This window comes from Opisthocomus hoazin, chromosome 20, assembly GCF_030867145.1.
Source record: "Opisthocomus hoazin isolate bOpiHoa1 chromosome 20, bOpiHoa1.hap1, whole genome shotgun sequence".
In the NCBI taxonomy this organism is placed as follows: Eukaryota; Metazoa; Chordata; class Aves; order Opisthocomiformes; family Opisthocomidae; genus Opisthocomus; species Opisthocomus hoazin.
The window spans coordinates 5,487,424-5,504,999 of record NC_134433.1 but is presented as its reverse complement, the minus strand read 5'-3'; the positions used below and the strand labels follow the sequence as shown (position 1 = coordinate 5,504,999).

The following is a 17,576-nucleotide window of genomic DNA, read 5'->3' as shown; positions in this document are numbered from 1 at the left end:
AGGTGCCATCTTCCAGCGTGGCAGGCAGTTCCTCACTGGCATCATAAACTGAATAATACTGTCACCATCAGTGGGGACAGCCTGGGCTCGGGGGAGCACCCGGCCACCCTCTGGAGCTTACAGCTGGATGGTTTCATCCCCCTCAGTTTGCTTCCCACCTGCCCTGAAACATTCCTTCTAAGTGATGTGGGTTATAGCCTAGAGCTGGAGCTGCTCTTTGATGTTCCTTGCCACGCACAGCTTTGCCTGGGCTGCTGGAGCTGAGCGGGTCCAGCCCCCGGGCCGTGCTCTGTCCCTGGAGCCCGTGACCTGCCCTGGGTGCAGTCATCTGCTGCGAGCAGCCGCAGTGCCCAGGAGGCCCCTGCACTCCTGGGTTTTTACCTGCGCTTCGTTTTACTCGTATTGCGCTCTCCCCTTCTCGCAGCAGGCTGTTTGGCTTTCCCCCTCTTCCCCTGTTGCTCTGCTGTTAATGCATTTGCAGTTGGGTTTTTAACATTTTTCCTGGGACTGAAGCGTTCGCAATCTGGTTGCCTCTTCTCATCTCCCCCGCCCTCCCCAGGTGATTTTCCAGTTCAGCCGAACTGCGTTACGCTTCGGGTTCGCGGGGACGTGGGGCTCCGTGGGCGCTGCAGCTCCGCTCGCTGAAGGGTCGGGTCCCCGGCCGTTAGCTGTGCACGCCGCGCGTTTCTTCCCAGGGGACCGGATTGGTGGGGACTTGCCCATCGCGTTCCTCTCGCCGCTGGCGTTTGTCCAGATGCGTATCAGGAATCTGGTCTTCTGGCACCCCACCAAGCGAGATATTCTTTGAGCTCTCCCTCATGTCATTTTACTGTAGTGTACACAGAATCACCCTTGGCATCCTTCTTGGCAGAGCGATGTCTTCCTTGCAGAGAAATGTGTAAAGCTGATCAGTGGTGACCTGTTTTCTGCAAGGCACAAAGCGGCAGATCGTCGTTTACTAGAAGCTGTGTGCTTCTAGGATTGCAAGTGCTGCAAGAAAACCAAACCCCCCAGAGATTAATGGCTGTTCCCCTAAACCCTCATGAATTCTTCAATCCGGAGGATGTTCCCAAGGCACCCTTGGGAAGTACTGGGGTACTTGGTATGGGCCCGGAGGTGAGGCCTGGGGTGGAAGGAGGTTGTCTTCTCATTCCTGACAGCATTTTTTTGGGTCACTTTTCCCACATTGAGGCTGTGCTGAGACAGATATGAAGAGGAAGAGCTGAATTCCTGTGTGCTGAGTTTGGAGAAACGTGGACTTCTCCTGCCTTCTCTCTGCACAGCTTCTGTGGTGCAGGTTTTGGACTCCTGAGTCCTCATCTTGCCTTCGTCCTTTCTTTTTTTCCAGGCTTTGTTCCAGTTATCCCCAGAAGCTGCTGGTCCCTGTCTGGATCACCGATAAGGAGCTAGAGAACGTGGCTTCGTTTAGATCGTGGAAGCGGATCCCCGTGGTGGTGTACAGGTAAATGCAAAACCAAAGCAGTGCTCTCCCCGAACCCACAACTGCTGCCCTGTACCTCGTCGTCTTGTGCAGGGCGCCGTGAAGCCCGTTAGCAGAGCACGCGTACGGGGCTGTGGAGCAAGGGATGACAGCGATGGCTCCATCCTGGTCCTCACACTGCCTATTCCTTTTGCCTCCTGCCTGGAAACGTGCTGCTCTCAGGGCTCCTCTGCCTCCCGGCACGCACGTCGGCCTCGCTGGGCTCTCCGTGTGCCATGGCAGCGCGGGGCCTTCTCCAGAAGGGAGAGCCAGTGCTCCGGTAACTGTTGCTTCTTCGCTGCTTTCAGTTAGATCTGAAGACGTGGGTGACTTCCCTCCTATGGGAGATGCAGCAGGAACTTGCCTAGCTGCTGCTTTGAAAAGGAATCTTGGCCAAAACGAGCCTGCCATGGCCCTGCTCTCAGCTAGGTGTTCGGGCCTGGATGTATCTTCTAATACCCAAGTGCAAATCGCTGCTGCTTTGCCCAAGTTCTGAGAGTTTGACAACATTTAGGTAACAGAATGAAATGTTTGCGTGTGGCTGAACTTTGATTCGACAGCTGTTACATATTCCCTGGTCAGCCTTCCAAAAATCATCTGTACCGGGGGGGTGCAGAAGGCTGGGCAGCAAATCAAGCAGGGCTTTGCAGGGCAGGGGGTGCTTCCTCGTTAAACACCTTCCGGAGACCGACGTGTTCAAAACAAATGGGGGGCTGGTGGAGTAGGTGCACCCCGTTGGTGTGCATGTTGCAAAATATATGCTGTGGTTTCCAGCCTTAGACTCTGTGTTAACAATCACTAAATCCAGATATAAAAAACTTTGAAAATATCAGAGCTGCACAACAAAGGACAACTCTGGGAAGTACAAAAGCCAGGAAGCAAAACCAGTGAGTTCTCACATACCTTAATTCTACATCTTCATCTTACATCGTTTGCTGTTAGATGGTGGCAAAACACAGTGTGTTACTTTTTCTGGAAGAACTAAATTCTCCAGCAGAGTCATAGTGAGCGCTGCTTATCGTGTGGAGCCTTTCCCTCTTTGCAGCCAAGTCAGCTAAGAAGTTAATTGTGTTTGTGATTGCTTTTGCTAAGAGTGGCCTGGCACTGGAGACTGTCCTGGTGTGCCTCCCCACCCCAGGGCAAAGCTGTGTCTTTTTGCTACTCTAAAAATTATTTTGTTCCTTGCTTTACTCTAATGGTAGCCAGTAATTTACAAGCTGAGCTGCAACCCTGTGCAGCCTGGGATCAGATTAGAAGATGCTGACAAGTGATGTTACAAGACGGGAGGAGTGCTTGCCCATGTGTCTATCTCATTTTCATGCTGTCTTCAGCCTGTGCCTTCAAGATGGAAGCCTTTTGGCCAGGAGGGTCCGTGAGGACCATGGCTGTTTCTGGAGTGCCTTGTGCTGTGTGGAAGGGGAAGGGAAGGATGGAAAGCCGCACGCTCGGCTCCTCCTCACTCATAGCTCAGGAGAATCACAGAATGGTTGGGGTTGGAAGGGACCTCTGTGGGTCACCCAGTCCAACCCCCCTGCCAAAGCAGGGTCACCCAGAGCAGGCTGCACAGGACCTTGTTCAGGTGGGTCTTGAATATCTCCAGAGAAGGAGACTCCACAGCCTCCCTGGGTAGCCTGGGCCAGGGCTCCGTCACCCTCAGAGGGAAGAAGTTCTTCCTCATGTTCAGATGGAACTTCCTAGAGAGAGAGTGGACACAAGGGCTGAGGTGCTGCATCTCAGGGACTCGGTAACCACAGTCTGCTAGACATCAGAGCTTTGGGAGATCAAGGCTGAATTTGTTAGGGCATGGTCAGAACTGTGAAATGTGACGCCAAAGGTACCCCATTGTCAGTGTTCTTACAATAGGTATAATTCGGGTGTTAGGGAAAGCAGAAACTCGGATCTCCATCTCTGAGTCCTCGCTGGAGACACACAGTAGAGATGCAGGAGCCTCCAGGCACGATTCACTTTAAAAACCACGCGAAGGATGCAATTAATTATTTAGCTGACTACAGAGGCAGACGGGCATTGTGTGCCAGCCGCTCCTCGTCCTTACTCAGTGTCTGCGCAGCCACCTTCAGAAGACCTTGGGAGCACGTTAGCAAGAGAGCTGCTCGCAGACGCCCGGCGTCCCCGCTGCCGGTGTTCGTGCCGCGGTGGCTGCCAGGGAGGCAGCGGGCAGACAGTGGACATTGCTCCAGCCTCACGGCTGAGCGCTTGGCCCCAGGCTTTCAGGTCATGCCGGAACGAGCTGGGAGCGTTAAGCTCCCAAGGCTCCAGAGAGTGGGGAAACGAAGGCGCCTGCATACACGCATCTCAGCTGGGAACCTTCAGCTGGCAGCTCTGTGAACCCTCTTTCGGCTCTTTCTTGTGTTTTAAGCTGAGCTGTGTGACTTGGCGTTGTGGGTGGGCAGTCTTACGGCCCGAAAACAGCAGAGAGGGGACTTGAGAGATGTTAGGTGGTGCTTTCTGGACGATTGCTGTGGGTTAAGTGGCGTGTACCGACAACATCAGATGTGCTCTGGCCTTGTGCTCTCAGTGGATCCAGGAGTAGAAGCTCGACTGATAAACTGCAGAGGCACCTAGTGCTCCAGCTTTGGATTCTGAAAGTGTCTCAAATCGTTAAAACTAAATGGAGGATCCCTAAGAAGGATTTTTGTCCACATAACTTGAAACACTGTGGCACCTCCTTCTGCCATTCCAGTTTCGAGAAAGGAGTTTTTTTTCTTTGAGAAAAATCTCTACAAAAACCCCCAGTAAGAAAAGACCTGAAATGCTTCGTGCGCTGGCGCTGGGGAGATTTGCTGGAGGACGCAGTCAGGCTGTGGGCGCTGCCCTGACCTGGGAAGCTCACTGCGAGCTCAGCTGGGGTTCTGGTTCGGCCGCTGGCACCTGCTATGCTCTCTGCTTGCTGATGAGTTCGTGCTTGTCGATGCTGGCCATGTTTCCTTGTGTTCGCTGGCACGTCGCTGCCTCAGGGCCGTCCCCTGCCCGGCGTTGGTTGCAGTGCCGAGAAGTTTGTGCTGCCAAGAAGTTTGTGCTACCAAGAAGTTTTCTGAATTCAACGTGACTCTCCAGCAATGTTTGCAGTGTGGCATTGCGCAGGCTACCTCTGATTTCAAGTGGCCTACACAACTACGCTCCTTTTCCCCACGCTTCACGCCAGGCCAGAGCAGCCTGCTGGGAGCCGTCCCCGGCACAGCACCTGCCTGTCCCCAGCACCCGCCCGGGCGCTGTCTGGGAAGGTGCTGGCACAGGGCGGGAGCTGCGGGCGTGCTGACAAACAGGCTTGGGTGATCGCAGGCCGGTGCTGGAGTCCACACCTTGGCTCCGTTTCATTTACTGATCTAAACAAAGCCGTTGCTGCTGTCTGTATTAACCATCCTTCCGTGATCTTGAAGAGAGGAAGAGACCTCCTGGGAGTGGCTGCTCTGTAAGTCACCTTGCAGAACAGAACAGCGGTGGAGTGCACCGGGAGAACAAGGACCTCGCAGTATTTTGACTCAGCTGAGTGTGAATATTATTCCTTTGGAAGTCTTCATCAGTATTATCTACGAGAGGTCACGAACGATGATACCTTTTCTGCGTTGATGAGAAGTTGCCTCAGGAGAAGAGGGGACCTTGTCTTGGAGAAGCGAACCCGTTCCTGCAGACCGTGGGAGCTGCTGGTGGGATGCCGTGCGCCACTTAGGAGGAGCTCAAAGCCTTGGTGCGTTTTCTTGGTGTGCTGCCTGAGCCCAGGTAAAATGAACGGACATTCTTCTCTGTGGAAGAACAGAGCCCCTGACAGGGTGGCAGCACGAGGATGAGAGCCCTTCAGGAGTGCTCCTCTCAGCCCTTGCCTGCAGCTAAACAGCCCTGGAGGGATGAGCTGAGGCCTCTGCGCTGTAGGATCAGACCATCGTCTCCCCCAGCTGGCCACCAACACAACTTTTTCAGAGGTGTCCACCTACAAAAAAATAATACTTGGATGTGGTTTGTCAGGAGCTTTACCTGCATTTTTGCTGTTACTCCAGCTCACCTTCATCAAGGTGCTGCGGGAGGGGTGGTGGGATGGGGAGGGGCAGGCGTGGCTGTTGGGAAGGACCGAGGTGCGGGGCTCTCCAGTTTATTATCCTGACTCCGACAAGGGCCAAGCACCAGGAGCAGCGTCTCAGGGAAGTGTAACAAATGGGAGAGGTGTGCAGGTGTTCTGCCCTGGTGCATCTTTGGAGCAGCCGATATCTTAGATTTCCTACAAGGTGTATTCAGGAGAACGTGTGATTGTGCTTCATGGTCCCACGGTGGACCCCCCTTCCATGAATTTAATCTGTTTTGGAACCAATTTATACTTCTGCGTTGCACTGTGGCAGCGAGCCCGCTGCCTGTTGTGTCTGCTGTCCAGAAAATACTGCTGCTTTTCCTTAGATGTGTGGTGTGACCGTTCCATCTGTGTTTCTGCTGGGGAAAAATAAGACTGATCTTCCAAACTCACTTTTCTTGTATAGTTCAAGACCTTTTATGCCTCTCATCCATTCTTGTTGTTCTGCCATGGTGGAGAGTTGTTTCGGACTGAAGGTGTCCCTGCAGCAAAGCTGTCCTCTGCCTCTGGTTGTCCTCGCCACCCTTCTCTGGAGGGCTGAGTCCTACCGTGTCCTTTCTGAGATGCGTTAGTGGGAAATCGGTGTCCCTTGGAAGATGCGTAAGATGTGGTGCCGTAATGTTTTCTGTTTTACTCTTTTCTGAGCAACTGCTAGCACGTTCTTTTTGCTTCTTTTGGGCATTGAGCTGAGGCTTTTTGAGAGCTCCACAGTGACTTCAAAGTCTTTGAGATTTGGCAGCTGATTTGTACCTAGCTGCTCCATGTCGTAGCTGGGGTTACTTTTTGAGCAATCATCTGTAAATACTTTTCATTTGTTAATACTAAATTTCATACTCTATCACCCAGTATCACAAGATCCTTTGCAATTTTTCCAGCCAGCCATAGACTCTCCTGGATAATTCTGTATCACCAGCCACGCTGTCACCTAATCGTCCGTTCCCTTTCCAGGCCATTTGTGAGTGACATGACCAGTACATTCGTGTGGAAAACGAACGCTTCTTCCTAATTGAGGCCTGCTGCCAGGCATCAGTAAGCAACAGCCAGGGTAGGGTTCACATTTTAGGGGCAGTTAATAAACCCCAGCTCAGGCCTCCACCCAGAAGCTAGCCGGTCTGATGCCAAGCGAGCCAATCTTTCTAACTTAGAAGCGAGAAATGAAATGGTTTAATAACCAGTATGTACTTTAAGGGAGGAAAAAGAAGAAAAAGAATGGGAGAACAGAACAGTATTAAAATAAGTAGCTATTACTTTCTCAAAGTACAAGCATAATTATTTAAAGGTCCTTCTCCCTAGTTTAATATATAAAACTTAACATATCTATATACAATATTATATATATTTTATGTATTTATAGAGAATAACATACATTTATGTATAAGTGTAAATAAAACCAGTTCAGTAGAGCAATGGCTAGAACAACTGGCAGCTCTCCCTTGCTGCAGAGACTCCCGTTCGTTGCGGTGGTGGCCGAGTCCCGGGGCGCAGCCGCCGATCCTGGCTGCTCCCCACGGCCGCTCTGCGAGCGCGGCAGCCACCTGCTCCTCCGCCATCTCGTTCTGCCCGCCGTTCCAGCTCCCGCAGCCGCTCCCGCGCTGCTCGCAGCCGTCTCCTGTTCCCCACCGCTGCCATGCGAGTGAGTGACGGCCTCCGTCTCGCTGCTTTTGTTATGAAGAACGGTTGTTTGAAATGCCCTGCCCTGTTCCACCGCTGGAGCGTGAGAGTAAATGCAGGGGGTAAAGCAGCGAGGAGGGTTGCGCAGGTGCTGGCTGCGCGGAGGTGAAGTTTGCTGGGGTTGTTGCTCCCCTCCCCGGGGGCCTTCATTCGGCTCTCGCTTCCTTTGCAGACACGTGCGCAACGGGGCGGTGATCGCCCGCTGCAGCCAGCCCGAGATCAGCTGGTGGGGCTGGCGCAACGCGGACGACGAGTATCTCGTGACGTCCATTGCCAAAGCCTGTGCCTTGAACCCCGGAGTAAAGGTGCCCGGTGGCGTGCCGCACAGCGGGAGCTGCGACGGCAGCGAGGCCTGCGATGCCGACTTCGGTGAGACAGCTTATTCCCTTCTCCTCTCTCCTCAATGTGTGAATTATTCGGTGCTTCCTACGCGTAGGTGTTGCCGCTGCTGCTGCCAACAGGGCTGTTACAATGCGAGGTTTAAGCCCGGTATCCAGACGGATCATCGGGGCCGTGCCACACCTGGACTGGGGTGTGAGGGATGGGTCTCTGGGCTCGTGGGAGGAGAAGTGCCGGGAGCTCAGTCCGTCCCTGTCTCTGCAGACTCATCCCTGACCGCGTGTTCAGGCGTGGAGAACGCAGGAACTCCTCAGAAGCTGCTGATTCTGGATGCCAGGTCCTACACTGCAGCTGTGGCCAACAGAGCCAAGGGAGGCGGCTGCGAATGTGAAGGTACAGAGGGCTAAGCACATCCCAGAACACCTTCCTCTCGGCCCTGCTTTGTCCAGCGGGCCCTAGAGCACAGCTTGGGGTCGGCTCAGCGTTCTGGTGCTCCACCTCTGGAAGCACATCCCCCTTCTTGCTCATGCAAAGTCCGTTATTCCAAATATATTGCTGCTGGCCCACAAGGATTTTGTAGGAAAAACGTCCTCCCTGGAGAGCGGGGCGGCTGAGGCGGGGGTGCGGAGGCGGGTGCGGCGGCGGCAGCAGCGCTCTCTGAGTGTTTCCCTCTCTTGTCGCGTGCAGAGTATTACCCAAACTGCGAAGTGGTGTTCATGGGCATGGCCAACATCCACTCCATCCGCAACAGCTTCCAGTACCTGCGTGCTGTCTGCAGCCAGGTGCCGGACCCCAGCAAGTAAGTGACTTCTCTCTAGCGGAGTCTGACGCTGTATCTGTTAATGACTCAGCGTTTTTTTTCCTCACTTTTGCTTTATCCTGTCCCGGGTTTCTACCTCAGAAAACGGAGGGATAGGAAAGTGCTCACGGTGCTCGTAGGCAGCTGGTTTTGGCCGCTGGTAATCCAGAAGGGATTGCAGCACTGCCTCGGTGTCGTTTGGCTGCGTGTGTCCTCTGAGGGTTTCTAAAATGTAGCTGCATCTGGGGAAAACTGAAATTGGAGGTTGGATTCCTTGCACTTTTTCCCAGGCTGGCTGGCTCCTCTTGAGCATGTTTTAGAAAAAGCTGATTTTCACTGAGGACTCCAAAAAGACTGAGGTTAAAATATATGTTTTGTTTTGGTTTGTTTTCCACGGGAGAGCTAAGCAGCCATTTTCTTGCCTTTTGCGCTCCTTCTAGCTGGCTTTCAGCCCTGGAGAGTACCAAGTGGCTGCAGCACCTCTCTGTCATGCTGAAGGCAGCGGTGCTGGTCTCCAGTGCGGTTGACAGAGAAGGGCGTCCGGTGCTGGTTCATTGCTCCGACGGCTGGGACAGGACCCCGCAGATCGTAGCGCTGGCAAAGATTCTCCTGGACCCTTACTACAGGACCATGGAGGTAGGAGCTGTGCTACGCTGCTGGTTCGTGTCCGTTCAAAGGCAGCTTTGGTCTCGGGGTCTGCGGAGGAAGGAGCAGGGTCGCGTTTGGCAATGGGTTTGGTGGCGTTTCAGAGCTGCTGCTGTGGGTGTTGGGTTTTTCCATGTTCTCCTGGTGTGTTTGGTGAGCTGTACCCGACTCCTCTGCCCAGCTTGGCGAGGTACTGTGGTGAATAACCTGTTGGGTTCAAGGTTCAGCTGATTCCCTGCTCTTAATCGTGCCTGTTCTCCAGGCTGTTTGTTGTATAGAAACAACAGCCGTTCGTTTGTCTGGCAGCCTCTGACACTCGGGTAGCTTTGCTCCCACCCCACGCGCCCGTGGAGGCTCCTCTCCAGCCCTCCCGAAGTCCTGTGCCCGCCTGGCACTGCTGGCCGATGGGGCTTGCCTTGGCCTGCTGCGTGCCTCCAGCAGAGCGTCTGCAGCGAGGTTGGTTTTCTTTGCTTTTCTTCACAGGGCTTCCAGGTGCTTGTTGAATCAGATTGGCTGGATTTTGGTCACAAGTTTGGTGATCGCTGTGGTCACCAGGAGAAGGTCGAAGATCAGAACGAGCAGTGCCCAGTTTTTCTCCAGTGGCTGGACGCTGTTCATCAGCTTCTGAAGCAGTTTCCTTGCCTCTTTGAATTTAACGAAGCTTTTCTGGTAAGAAATATGCGTGGAAACATCTATTTATCCGCTTGCCAGATGTGAGCAGAGGCAGGGGGAGGCCATGATATTTTACAGTGTTGCAGTTGAAAGAAAACAAGAATTGAATTCTATAAAAACAGCGAAGTGTCTGGGTAGCATTTGGGCTCTCTGCTGGCGTCCCTGGCACACCTTTGCCATCTGGGTCCAGCCCTGCCCTTCGGTCGCGGTCTTTTGAGCTGGTTCTGTGCATGTGAGGCTTTTCCCAGCCTCCGTTTAGCTGCTTGTGATCTCCTCCTCCTCCTCCCAGAGGGTACTGCAGGCTCACAGTACCTGGCAGCCTGCACAGCGATGAAGGGTTTGTATTCTCTGGTTTCTTCGAATCGCTGCTTCTCCGGGTCCCTTTCTAGCCCAGTGAATTCAGATACCGTCAGCAGCACGGTTCCGATTGAAAGCCTGATTTCCATATCTCAGAGCAACAGAGACTGAAACATTAAAAAAAAAAAGGGGGGGGGGGGAAATCGGGAAACGATAGCTATTAATCTCTCCCTTATCAAATAATACAGGTTGGGGTTACAGAGGGAGAGGTGTGGTATCAACTGACTGTTGTTTTCACATTGTCCTGATTCCTGCTGCTGTCCCCTCTCTGTCCTGCCCTGGGTGGCAGAGGACAGCGGTCGGGTCACCGGCTGGGTGGGACGCGCACGAGCCGTCCCGGAGGGGTGGAAGACGCTTCCCCCGTAGGCAGGAGACGCCGTCTCCCACCGCCCTGACGGTTGTTCCCCTTCGCTGCTGCAGGTGAAGCTGGTGCAGCACACGTATTCCTGCCTCTACGGCACCTTCCTGGGGAACAGCCCCTGCGAGCGAGAGATGCACAACATCTACAAGCGGACCTGCTCCGTGTGGTCCCTCCTGCGGGCTGGCAATAAGAACTTCCACAATCTGCTCTACATGCCGGGCTCTGAGCAGGTCAGTAGCGCTCCCGGCCCCGCTTCCCAGGCTTTCTGCCTGCCGGGCACCAGGGACCGTGTGGGGAGAGCTTGGAGGGGTTTCCTCTTGAGTTCTTCTCTGCTCATAAGTGGTTGTTGCAGGTGCTGCATCCAGTGTGCCACGTGCGAGCGCTGCACGTCTGGACAGCAGTGTATCTCCCAGCTTCCTCGCCGCATCCTCTGGGCCAGGATGAGATGGACATTTACCTGCCGCCTGGAGCGCAGAGCCAGGAGTTCAGTGGCAGGTGTTTGGACAGGTAAGAGCCTAGAGCTCCAGTCCCAAGTTGCCGCCGACCCACAGGCCTGCTTTGTAGTTCCTCTGTTTTACCTGTTGTTCTCATCTTCTCTGTGGAGAGCAAGAGCTCTGTAGCGTTGTCCCAGCCACTTGGAGAAGAAGGTGTACAGCTGCCTGCTGCAGCTTTAGAGGCAGACCGGGGAGGCCACGCTGTAGTGCTGTGCCTTTCAGCCCGTGCTGCTGCACCACCCGTCCCCACCCACCTCACCATCTGTAGTTAAGAACATTTCCCTCCCCTCATCGCAGTTTCAACTGAAATGAGGGAAGCTTCAGGAGTTACATTTTGAGATATCTTCGCTTTTTGGGTTCTAGATTACCAAAGACAAGATCTATGGATGACCTGCTCTCAGCCTGCGACTCCAGCAGCCCGCTGACCCGCACGTCCAGCGATCCAAACCTGAACAACCACTGCCAGGAGGTCCGGGTGGGCCTGGAAGCCCGGCATGCCCCCGCTGAGGGAGCCGAGCTGCACTCGGGCGAAGGCAGCACGGTGCCTGCGGCAGAGACGCGGCAGGATGAGGAGCAAGAGGAAAGCGCTCCCCTGCACGCCAGCCTTGTGGAGCACGAAGGGCACAGCAAGCAGCTGAGCAGCTGGGCTTCCGTGCCGGCAAGCAGCGTCTCTCCGGAGGCAGAAAAGGGAAATGGAACGTGCATGGAGGAGCTGGATGGCATGTGTCCAGCTCCAAATCCTTCAGGACAGGAAAATGTTGACAGGGTTTCCACCGGTTCCGGCAAGCAATTAGAAAACGGTCCCCAGGAGCCTTTGAAGGCTACTGGTGTGGTGTCTAGTGGAGGAGGCTGCCCCAAGAGCAACACCGCCTGCCAAGACATTCCCAGCCAGGAGTCCCTGGCACCAAGTGCCCCTTGTCAGGACACCCCAGGACCTGCAACGGGCACGCCCTGCCCAGACAAAGGCAAAGGCGATGCTGGAAGGAGTGTGCCCTGCGAGGAGCCTGCCCGGCTGGCGAGAACCCCGCTAGAGCACTGGCGCAAGCCCATTTCCCAGAGCCAAAGCAGCGAGTTCTCCTTCCTGGGGTCCAACTGGGACAGTTTTCAAGGGATGGTGACATCGCTCCCGAGTGGGGAGCCGGCACCCAGGCACCTCCTCTCCTACGGCTGCTGTAGCAAGAGGCTGAGCGGCAGAGCTCTGCGGGCACCAGGCCTGTGCCTCAGTGGCCAGTGGTCTGCCAGGGAAGGGGCGAAGCCCTCGGGCTGCTCTGGCCACGCCAGCACTCATTTTGCGAGCCCCGCGGGGAAGCCCAGCCGTTCGTGGCTGCCCTGCCACCTAAAACAAGCGTCTGGTCCCAAGCACGTGCCGCCAAAATGTCCCTCTCCCGTGCCTCCTCTGTACCTGGACGACGACGGGCTGCCCTTCCCCACGGATGTGATCCAGCACCGGCTGCGGCAGATTGAGGCCGGCTACAAGCAGGAGGTGGAACAGCTGCGCAGGCAGGTGCGGGAGCTGCAGCTGCGCCTGGACATCCGCCACTTCTGCACCCCTCCGGCCGAGCCCCCCATGGACTACGAGGACGACTTTGTAAGTAACTGCCGCCAGCGCCCCGGCTCCCGCAGCGCTCGTCCCGCACCCCTCGCTCCGCCCTCTCCCGCCTGCTCTTCTCGGTCCCTTCCTTTTGGAGCGGGTGGTCAGGATCGTTCCTGTGCTTCCTCGGCCCTGCTCCCCTCCTCTCCGTGCGCTGTGTCCTCGTGCCACCCAGAGGTATCTCTGCTGCTTGAGGGCCGAGCAGCAGCTCCTGGGTGGTCATGAACGCTTCTGCCTTTGTTCCTGAGACACCCCTGTGCCCCTCGCGAGCACCGAGTGGGCAGAGAGGAACCTGATGAGGTTCAACAGGGTCCTGCACCTGGGGAGGAACAACCCCAGGCACCAGTACAGGCTGGGGTGGACCTGCTGGAGAGCAGCTCTGCGGAGAGGGACTGGGAGTGCTGGGGGATGACAGGGTGACCATGAGCCAGCAGCGTGCCCTGGGTGCCAAGAAGGCCAATGGGATCCTGGGGTGCATCACGAGGAGTGTGGGCAGCAGGGCGAGGGAGGTTCTCCTCCCCCTCTGCTCTGCCCTGGTGAGGCCCCATCTGCAGTGCTGTGTCCAGTGCTGGGCTCCCCAGATCAAGAAAGATGAGGAGCTACTGGAGAGAGTCCAGCGCAGGGCTACGAGGATGATGAGGGGACTGGAGCATCTCTCCTACGAGGAGAGGCTGAGGGAGCTGGGCTTGTTCAGCCTGGAGAAGAGAAGGCTGAGAGGGGACCTAATAGATTTTTATAAATATCTGCAGGATGGGTGTCAGGAGGATGGGGCCAGACTCTTTTCAGTGGTGCCCAGTGACAGGACAAGGGGCAATGGGCACAAACTGAAGCAGAGGAAGCTCCAGCTGAACCCGAGGAAGAACTTCTTCCCTCTGAGGGTGACAGAGCCCTGGCCCAGGCTGCCCAGAGGGGCTGTGGAGTCTCCTTCTCTGGAGATATTCCAGCCCCGCCTGGACGCGGTGCTGTGCAGCCTGCTCTGGGTGACCCTGCTTGGGCAGGGGGTTGGGCTGGGTGACCCACAGAGGTCCCTTCCAACCCCGACCACGCCGTGATTCTGAGTGCGGCCAGCGCGGGGAGTGCCCGGGGCTCTGCGACTGAGGCAGCTGAGGGGATGCGTGGCTTTGTGTCTTTCTGCAGACCTGTCTGAAGGAATCGGATGGCAGCGACACTGAGGATTTCTGTTCTGATCACAGCGAAGACTGTTTGTCAGAAGCAAGCTGGGAGCCTGTCGACAAGAAGGAGACTGAGGTACGTGCCCTGTTACGGCAGCTGCAGTGCAGCAGCAGAGTGTTTCTTTGCCACTAACTTTAGTGGTTACGGCAGCAGAGAGTGGGCTGGAAGCAAGGCCGAGAGCAGCCACCCTTGTCCTGTAACACGTCCTCTGCTGCTGCTGTGCCCGATAAGAGGGGACCTGTGGGGTGGGCTCGCTCTGAGCTAGCCTGTTGCAGTCCAAAGCCACACCTCGGCCTGCGCTGGGGTCCCGAGACCTGCTCGTTGCGGTGTTACAAACTCCGGGCTGGTCTGATGAGGACTGGTGTCTGCCCTAGGTCACGCGGTGGGTTCCGGACCACATGGCCTCGCATTGTTTTAACTGCGATTGTGAATTCTGGCTGGCCAAACGGAGGCATCACTGCAGGTAAACAAACTTATCGCTGTAGTTCCTCTCTTCTTCTCAGCCTGTTCCTCGCAAAGGACTGTCGGTGATGTTCGTTCCCTCCAGCTCCCAGGAGAAAGTTTTAGGTCTTTCCTTTATTTGTCAGGCCCTGCAAATTTCCATTCTACATTGTTCTTGGTTCTGTTTTACCAAGGCCTTTGATCCTTCTCCTGGGTACTAACGTCCATCGGTCCCTTTTTGGTGCTAGCCAGTTGGCTTGCGCTGGAGACCACAGCAGAGACTTCAAGAAATGTGTTGACAGGCCAGGGGTAAGGCTGGTCCTTTGCCCCTGAACTGGATCCTTTGTGCCTGCTGAAGTTTTGCTCTGGTGTTCCCAGCTCTCTTTTTCACTGGTTTTCTTGCTCCTTGACAGGAACTGCGGGAACGTGTTTTGTGCTGGTTGCTGCCACCTGAAGTTGCCCATCCCTGATCAGCAGCTGTACGACCCTGTCCTCGTCTGTAACTCCTGTTACGACCACATCCAAGTGTCTCGTGCCAGGGAGCTCATGAGCCAACATCTGAAGAAACCCATCGCCACGGCTTCCAGCTGAATGCCAGACAAGGGACCTGTCTAAGCCCAGCCTTTTCTCTCGTGGGTTTGAAGGGTGACTCTGCCTCCACTGTAATGGTGAAGGCCGTTGGTGCAACACGTGAACACCAAGCTTGAATGCACTGTCTTCAGCAGTCTTACGATCAGCCTGGAGCAGAGGAGCTCAGATCAGAGCCTGGTGTGTGTCCCCGCTCTGGTACCGGCGGGCCCGTGCATTGTAGCCTGACGACCTAGGGCTAAAGAAGGGATCGCAACCTCTTCCTTTTGTGGGCTGGAAAGCAATGTTCTCACAGCTATTGCCTGTGCAAAGTACCCCCAAAGCAATAGAAAGGCATGTTTAGAACCAACTCCCCCTACAAAGGCAGGCTGCTGCGCGAGAAGGACGAGGGCAGACTCCGTGGGCTTCGGAAGGGCCTCAGCCTGGAGCACTTCTGTGGATTCTCTTTCCATGAGTGTGATTTGCGATCAGCTTGGCGAACAAGACTCGTTAGCCGTCACCAATTGATTTTCCTCTTGAGCGTTGAAGAGAGATTCGTTCTGGCTGAAAACGGGCCGAGCAGATTTTGCCCGTTTTCACGCTGCGTGAGGATGGGTGAACGCCCTTGACTCTGCCCCTGCCCCCGACCCTGCGGGGAGACGGGCGATCGGCTTCTTCACTTCCGCGCTGCCCGCCCGCTCTGTCTGTGGTCGTGTCACAGCCTGGTGCTGGCACAGGAATGGCACCCTGATCCTCTCCTGGCATGGAAACAGAACTCGTGTTCCTGTGTTGCTCCTCCTCCCCTTTTCTGCCCTCGGCTCTCCACTTCCTACTGCTCTTTATCCTGAAAACTTGATACCTTGAGGGTATAGGCCATAATGTGTTGTTTTACCTCCTGGAATGTGCTGTCTGGTGTATGTGAGGGTTTCAGTCCAAATGCTGCTATATATTTCTGTGCACTTAATGTAACCCGAAGAAGGGAGAATGAAGCGTCGATACCAAAACAGGGGTGGGGAAGGACACTGGCTGATGTAGACACTACGGTCTGTGCTTTTCACTTTAGGATGTACAGCCAAGCTATGGTGATAAACATGACGTGTGGCATCTCTTCAGTGGTGGAAACAATCTCTCTTGACTTGCCCCAGCGCTACCTAAAATGCCTCTTGAGTTCGACTTCTATTTCGTCTCCTGTACAGTGGTCAAAGTTCAGAGTTGCCAACTTGTAATTGCCTCTCTACTTCTTCTTTAAACTAGAGAGCAGGAATCCCAATTCCTTCTAAGGAGAAGGAACTGGGTTTAGAAAGAAAGAAAGGTTTAGAAGGAAAGTGGGCTTCAGGTGGGCTTTTGATCCCTAGATCCCAGGGGGAGTCTCCATCCTGCCTCCTTTGGAAGAAAGCTGCAGCTGTTAATGAGGAAGAAGAGTTTGAAAGTGAGGCATTTCTTTGCAGAAATGCAGGTTTTCTTCCCAGCTAAATGGCAGTGATGTATTCTGCACCTCACAAGCTGCGACTTTGTACATGGGGGGAAGACCTGTGAGGGCATTTGGTCTGCTAAGGAGGCAAAGTGCTTTACACCGTTGTGACCTCCAAAATTGTTTGCTAATGGTTTGTCATCTCTGTCAGAGGGAATGGAGCAATGACCCTTTCCTGCACTCTGATATGTCAGCCTCTGGTTTTGTAAATCCCAGTAGTGCAAGCAAAGCTAGCATCATCTGAAGACCCTGTACGTACTTGGACTCTGCTTCTTTTCCATCCTGGGAACAACCAATATGGCTTTAGGAAGAGAAGGCACCTTGCTTCAGATTCTCCCCTGCCTTGTGCCTTGCAGTCATTGCCAGACATGGAAGAGCCACCGTTGGGCTGGCAGAAGAAAGTGGATTTGCTCTTGTCTGGCATGCGCTGGAATGACTGCAAGCGATAAGGAAGCCAGAAACTAGGTACTCCTGGCCCTGCCGTTCAGGCCGTTAGTCCAAACTGCTTTTAGCTCTCGTGAGTTTCAGCGTCACAATGTGCTGGCCAAAAACTCTAAAATCAGTTCGATAGCATTGTGACAAACAAAATGTGCTGTACAACTCAATACTGTCGAAATAAAATCTCTATATTAGTGCTGCTGTGTTTGGACCCATTCCTTTAGTTTCTGGTGGATTCTTCTTGCACGGTGTTTCCCAGGCCGCTGGTACTTGCTGCCTGTTCCCTTGATTTAAGGTAGGTTAGGAATTTAATATCCCTGCTCACAAACAAGAACCAAGGGTAGGACACAAAGGACGCGATTCTATGGTCGTCTATTCTGAGGCCCTCTGCTCTTTTCCAAAAAACCCCAACCCACAGCTGCCTGGGACACCAGTGTGGGATTTTTCTTTTCCAAAGAGGAGCTCTTAGGATTCGCTAGCTCTTCACCAACACGTTTATACCGCTCGTTGCCTGGTGGGCTGCATGGACGTGTTCCCCTATGCGGGATGACGGGTGGGGACTGCTGGGCTCAATCAGCCCGATGTGCCAAGGGTGGTGCAGGTAAGTGACAGCTTGGGGTGGAGCTGGAGAGGAGCTTTCAGAAAGCCTGTCCTCAATTTAAAGCGTCCAGAGAGCTTAAAAGGGAGCAGATCCCTGGTGGCTACTCCCATAGTGGAGGTCAGTGTTTGTGTCAGACAGGTAGGACCTAAACGCTTTGTTGTATTAGAAATGTTAAGAGCAAGATCGCTCATTGCATTTCAAAATTAACCATTGCTCCTGCAGCAGCCACACAAAAGGTCATCTTGGAAGGCAATGTTGCTGAATATTAGTAATGAACGATGTTCTTACAAGAATGGACAGTCTCCTGATGAACTTCTGGGCTCTGGTCATTGCAGTGGCAGTGTCATCTCGGTGGGCAGCGGAAGGGTGGCTGCTGGGACTCTCCTACGGCCCTGTGG

At 54.5% G+C, this 17,576-nt stretch overlaps 1 protein-coding gene across 8 annotated transcripts in view; it reads left to right on the top strand.

Annotated features, from left to right (window-relative positions):
• MTMR4 (myotubularin related protein 4) overlaps positions 1 to 16,773 on the top strand; it is a 60,725-nt gene extending 43,952 nt beyond the window's left edge. For all 8 annotated transcript variants that reach the window (XM_075440547.1, XM_075440545.1, XM_075440542.1 and 5 more), the window contains 12 exons: positions 1,349 to 1,462; positions 7,402 to 7,598; positions 7,833 to 7,961; positions 8,256 to 8,367; positions 8,808 to 9,003; positions 9,496 to 9,681; positions 10,462 to 10,632; positions 10,755 to 10,909; positions 11,260 to 12,484; positions 13,625 to 13,735; positions 14,035 to 14,123; positions 14,515 to 16,773. In XM_075440547.1, the coding sequence (XP_075296662.1) occupies positions 1,349 to 1,462; positions 7,402 to 7,598; positions 7,833 to 7,961; positions 8,256 to 8,367; positions 8,808 to 9,003; positions 9,496 to 9,681; positions 10,462 to 10,632; positions 10,755 to 10,909; positions 11,260 to 12,484; positions 13,625 to 13,735; positions 14,035 to 14,123; positions 14,515 to 14,692 (2,863 nt within the window). In that variant the 3' untranslated portion in view covers positions 14,693 to 16,773. The remainder of the gene's footprint in view (positions 1 to 1,348; positions 1,463 to 7,401; positions 7,599 to 7,832; positions 7,962 to 8,255; positions 8,368 to 8,807; positions 9,004 to 9,495; positions 9,682 to 10,461; positions 10,633 to 10,754; positions 10,910 to 11,259; positions 12,485 to 13,624; positions 13,736 to 14,034; positions 14,124 to 14,514) is intronic.
• The last annotated feature ends 803 nt before the right edge of the window (positions 16,774 to 17,576 follow it).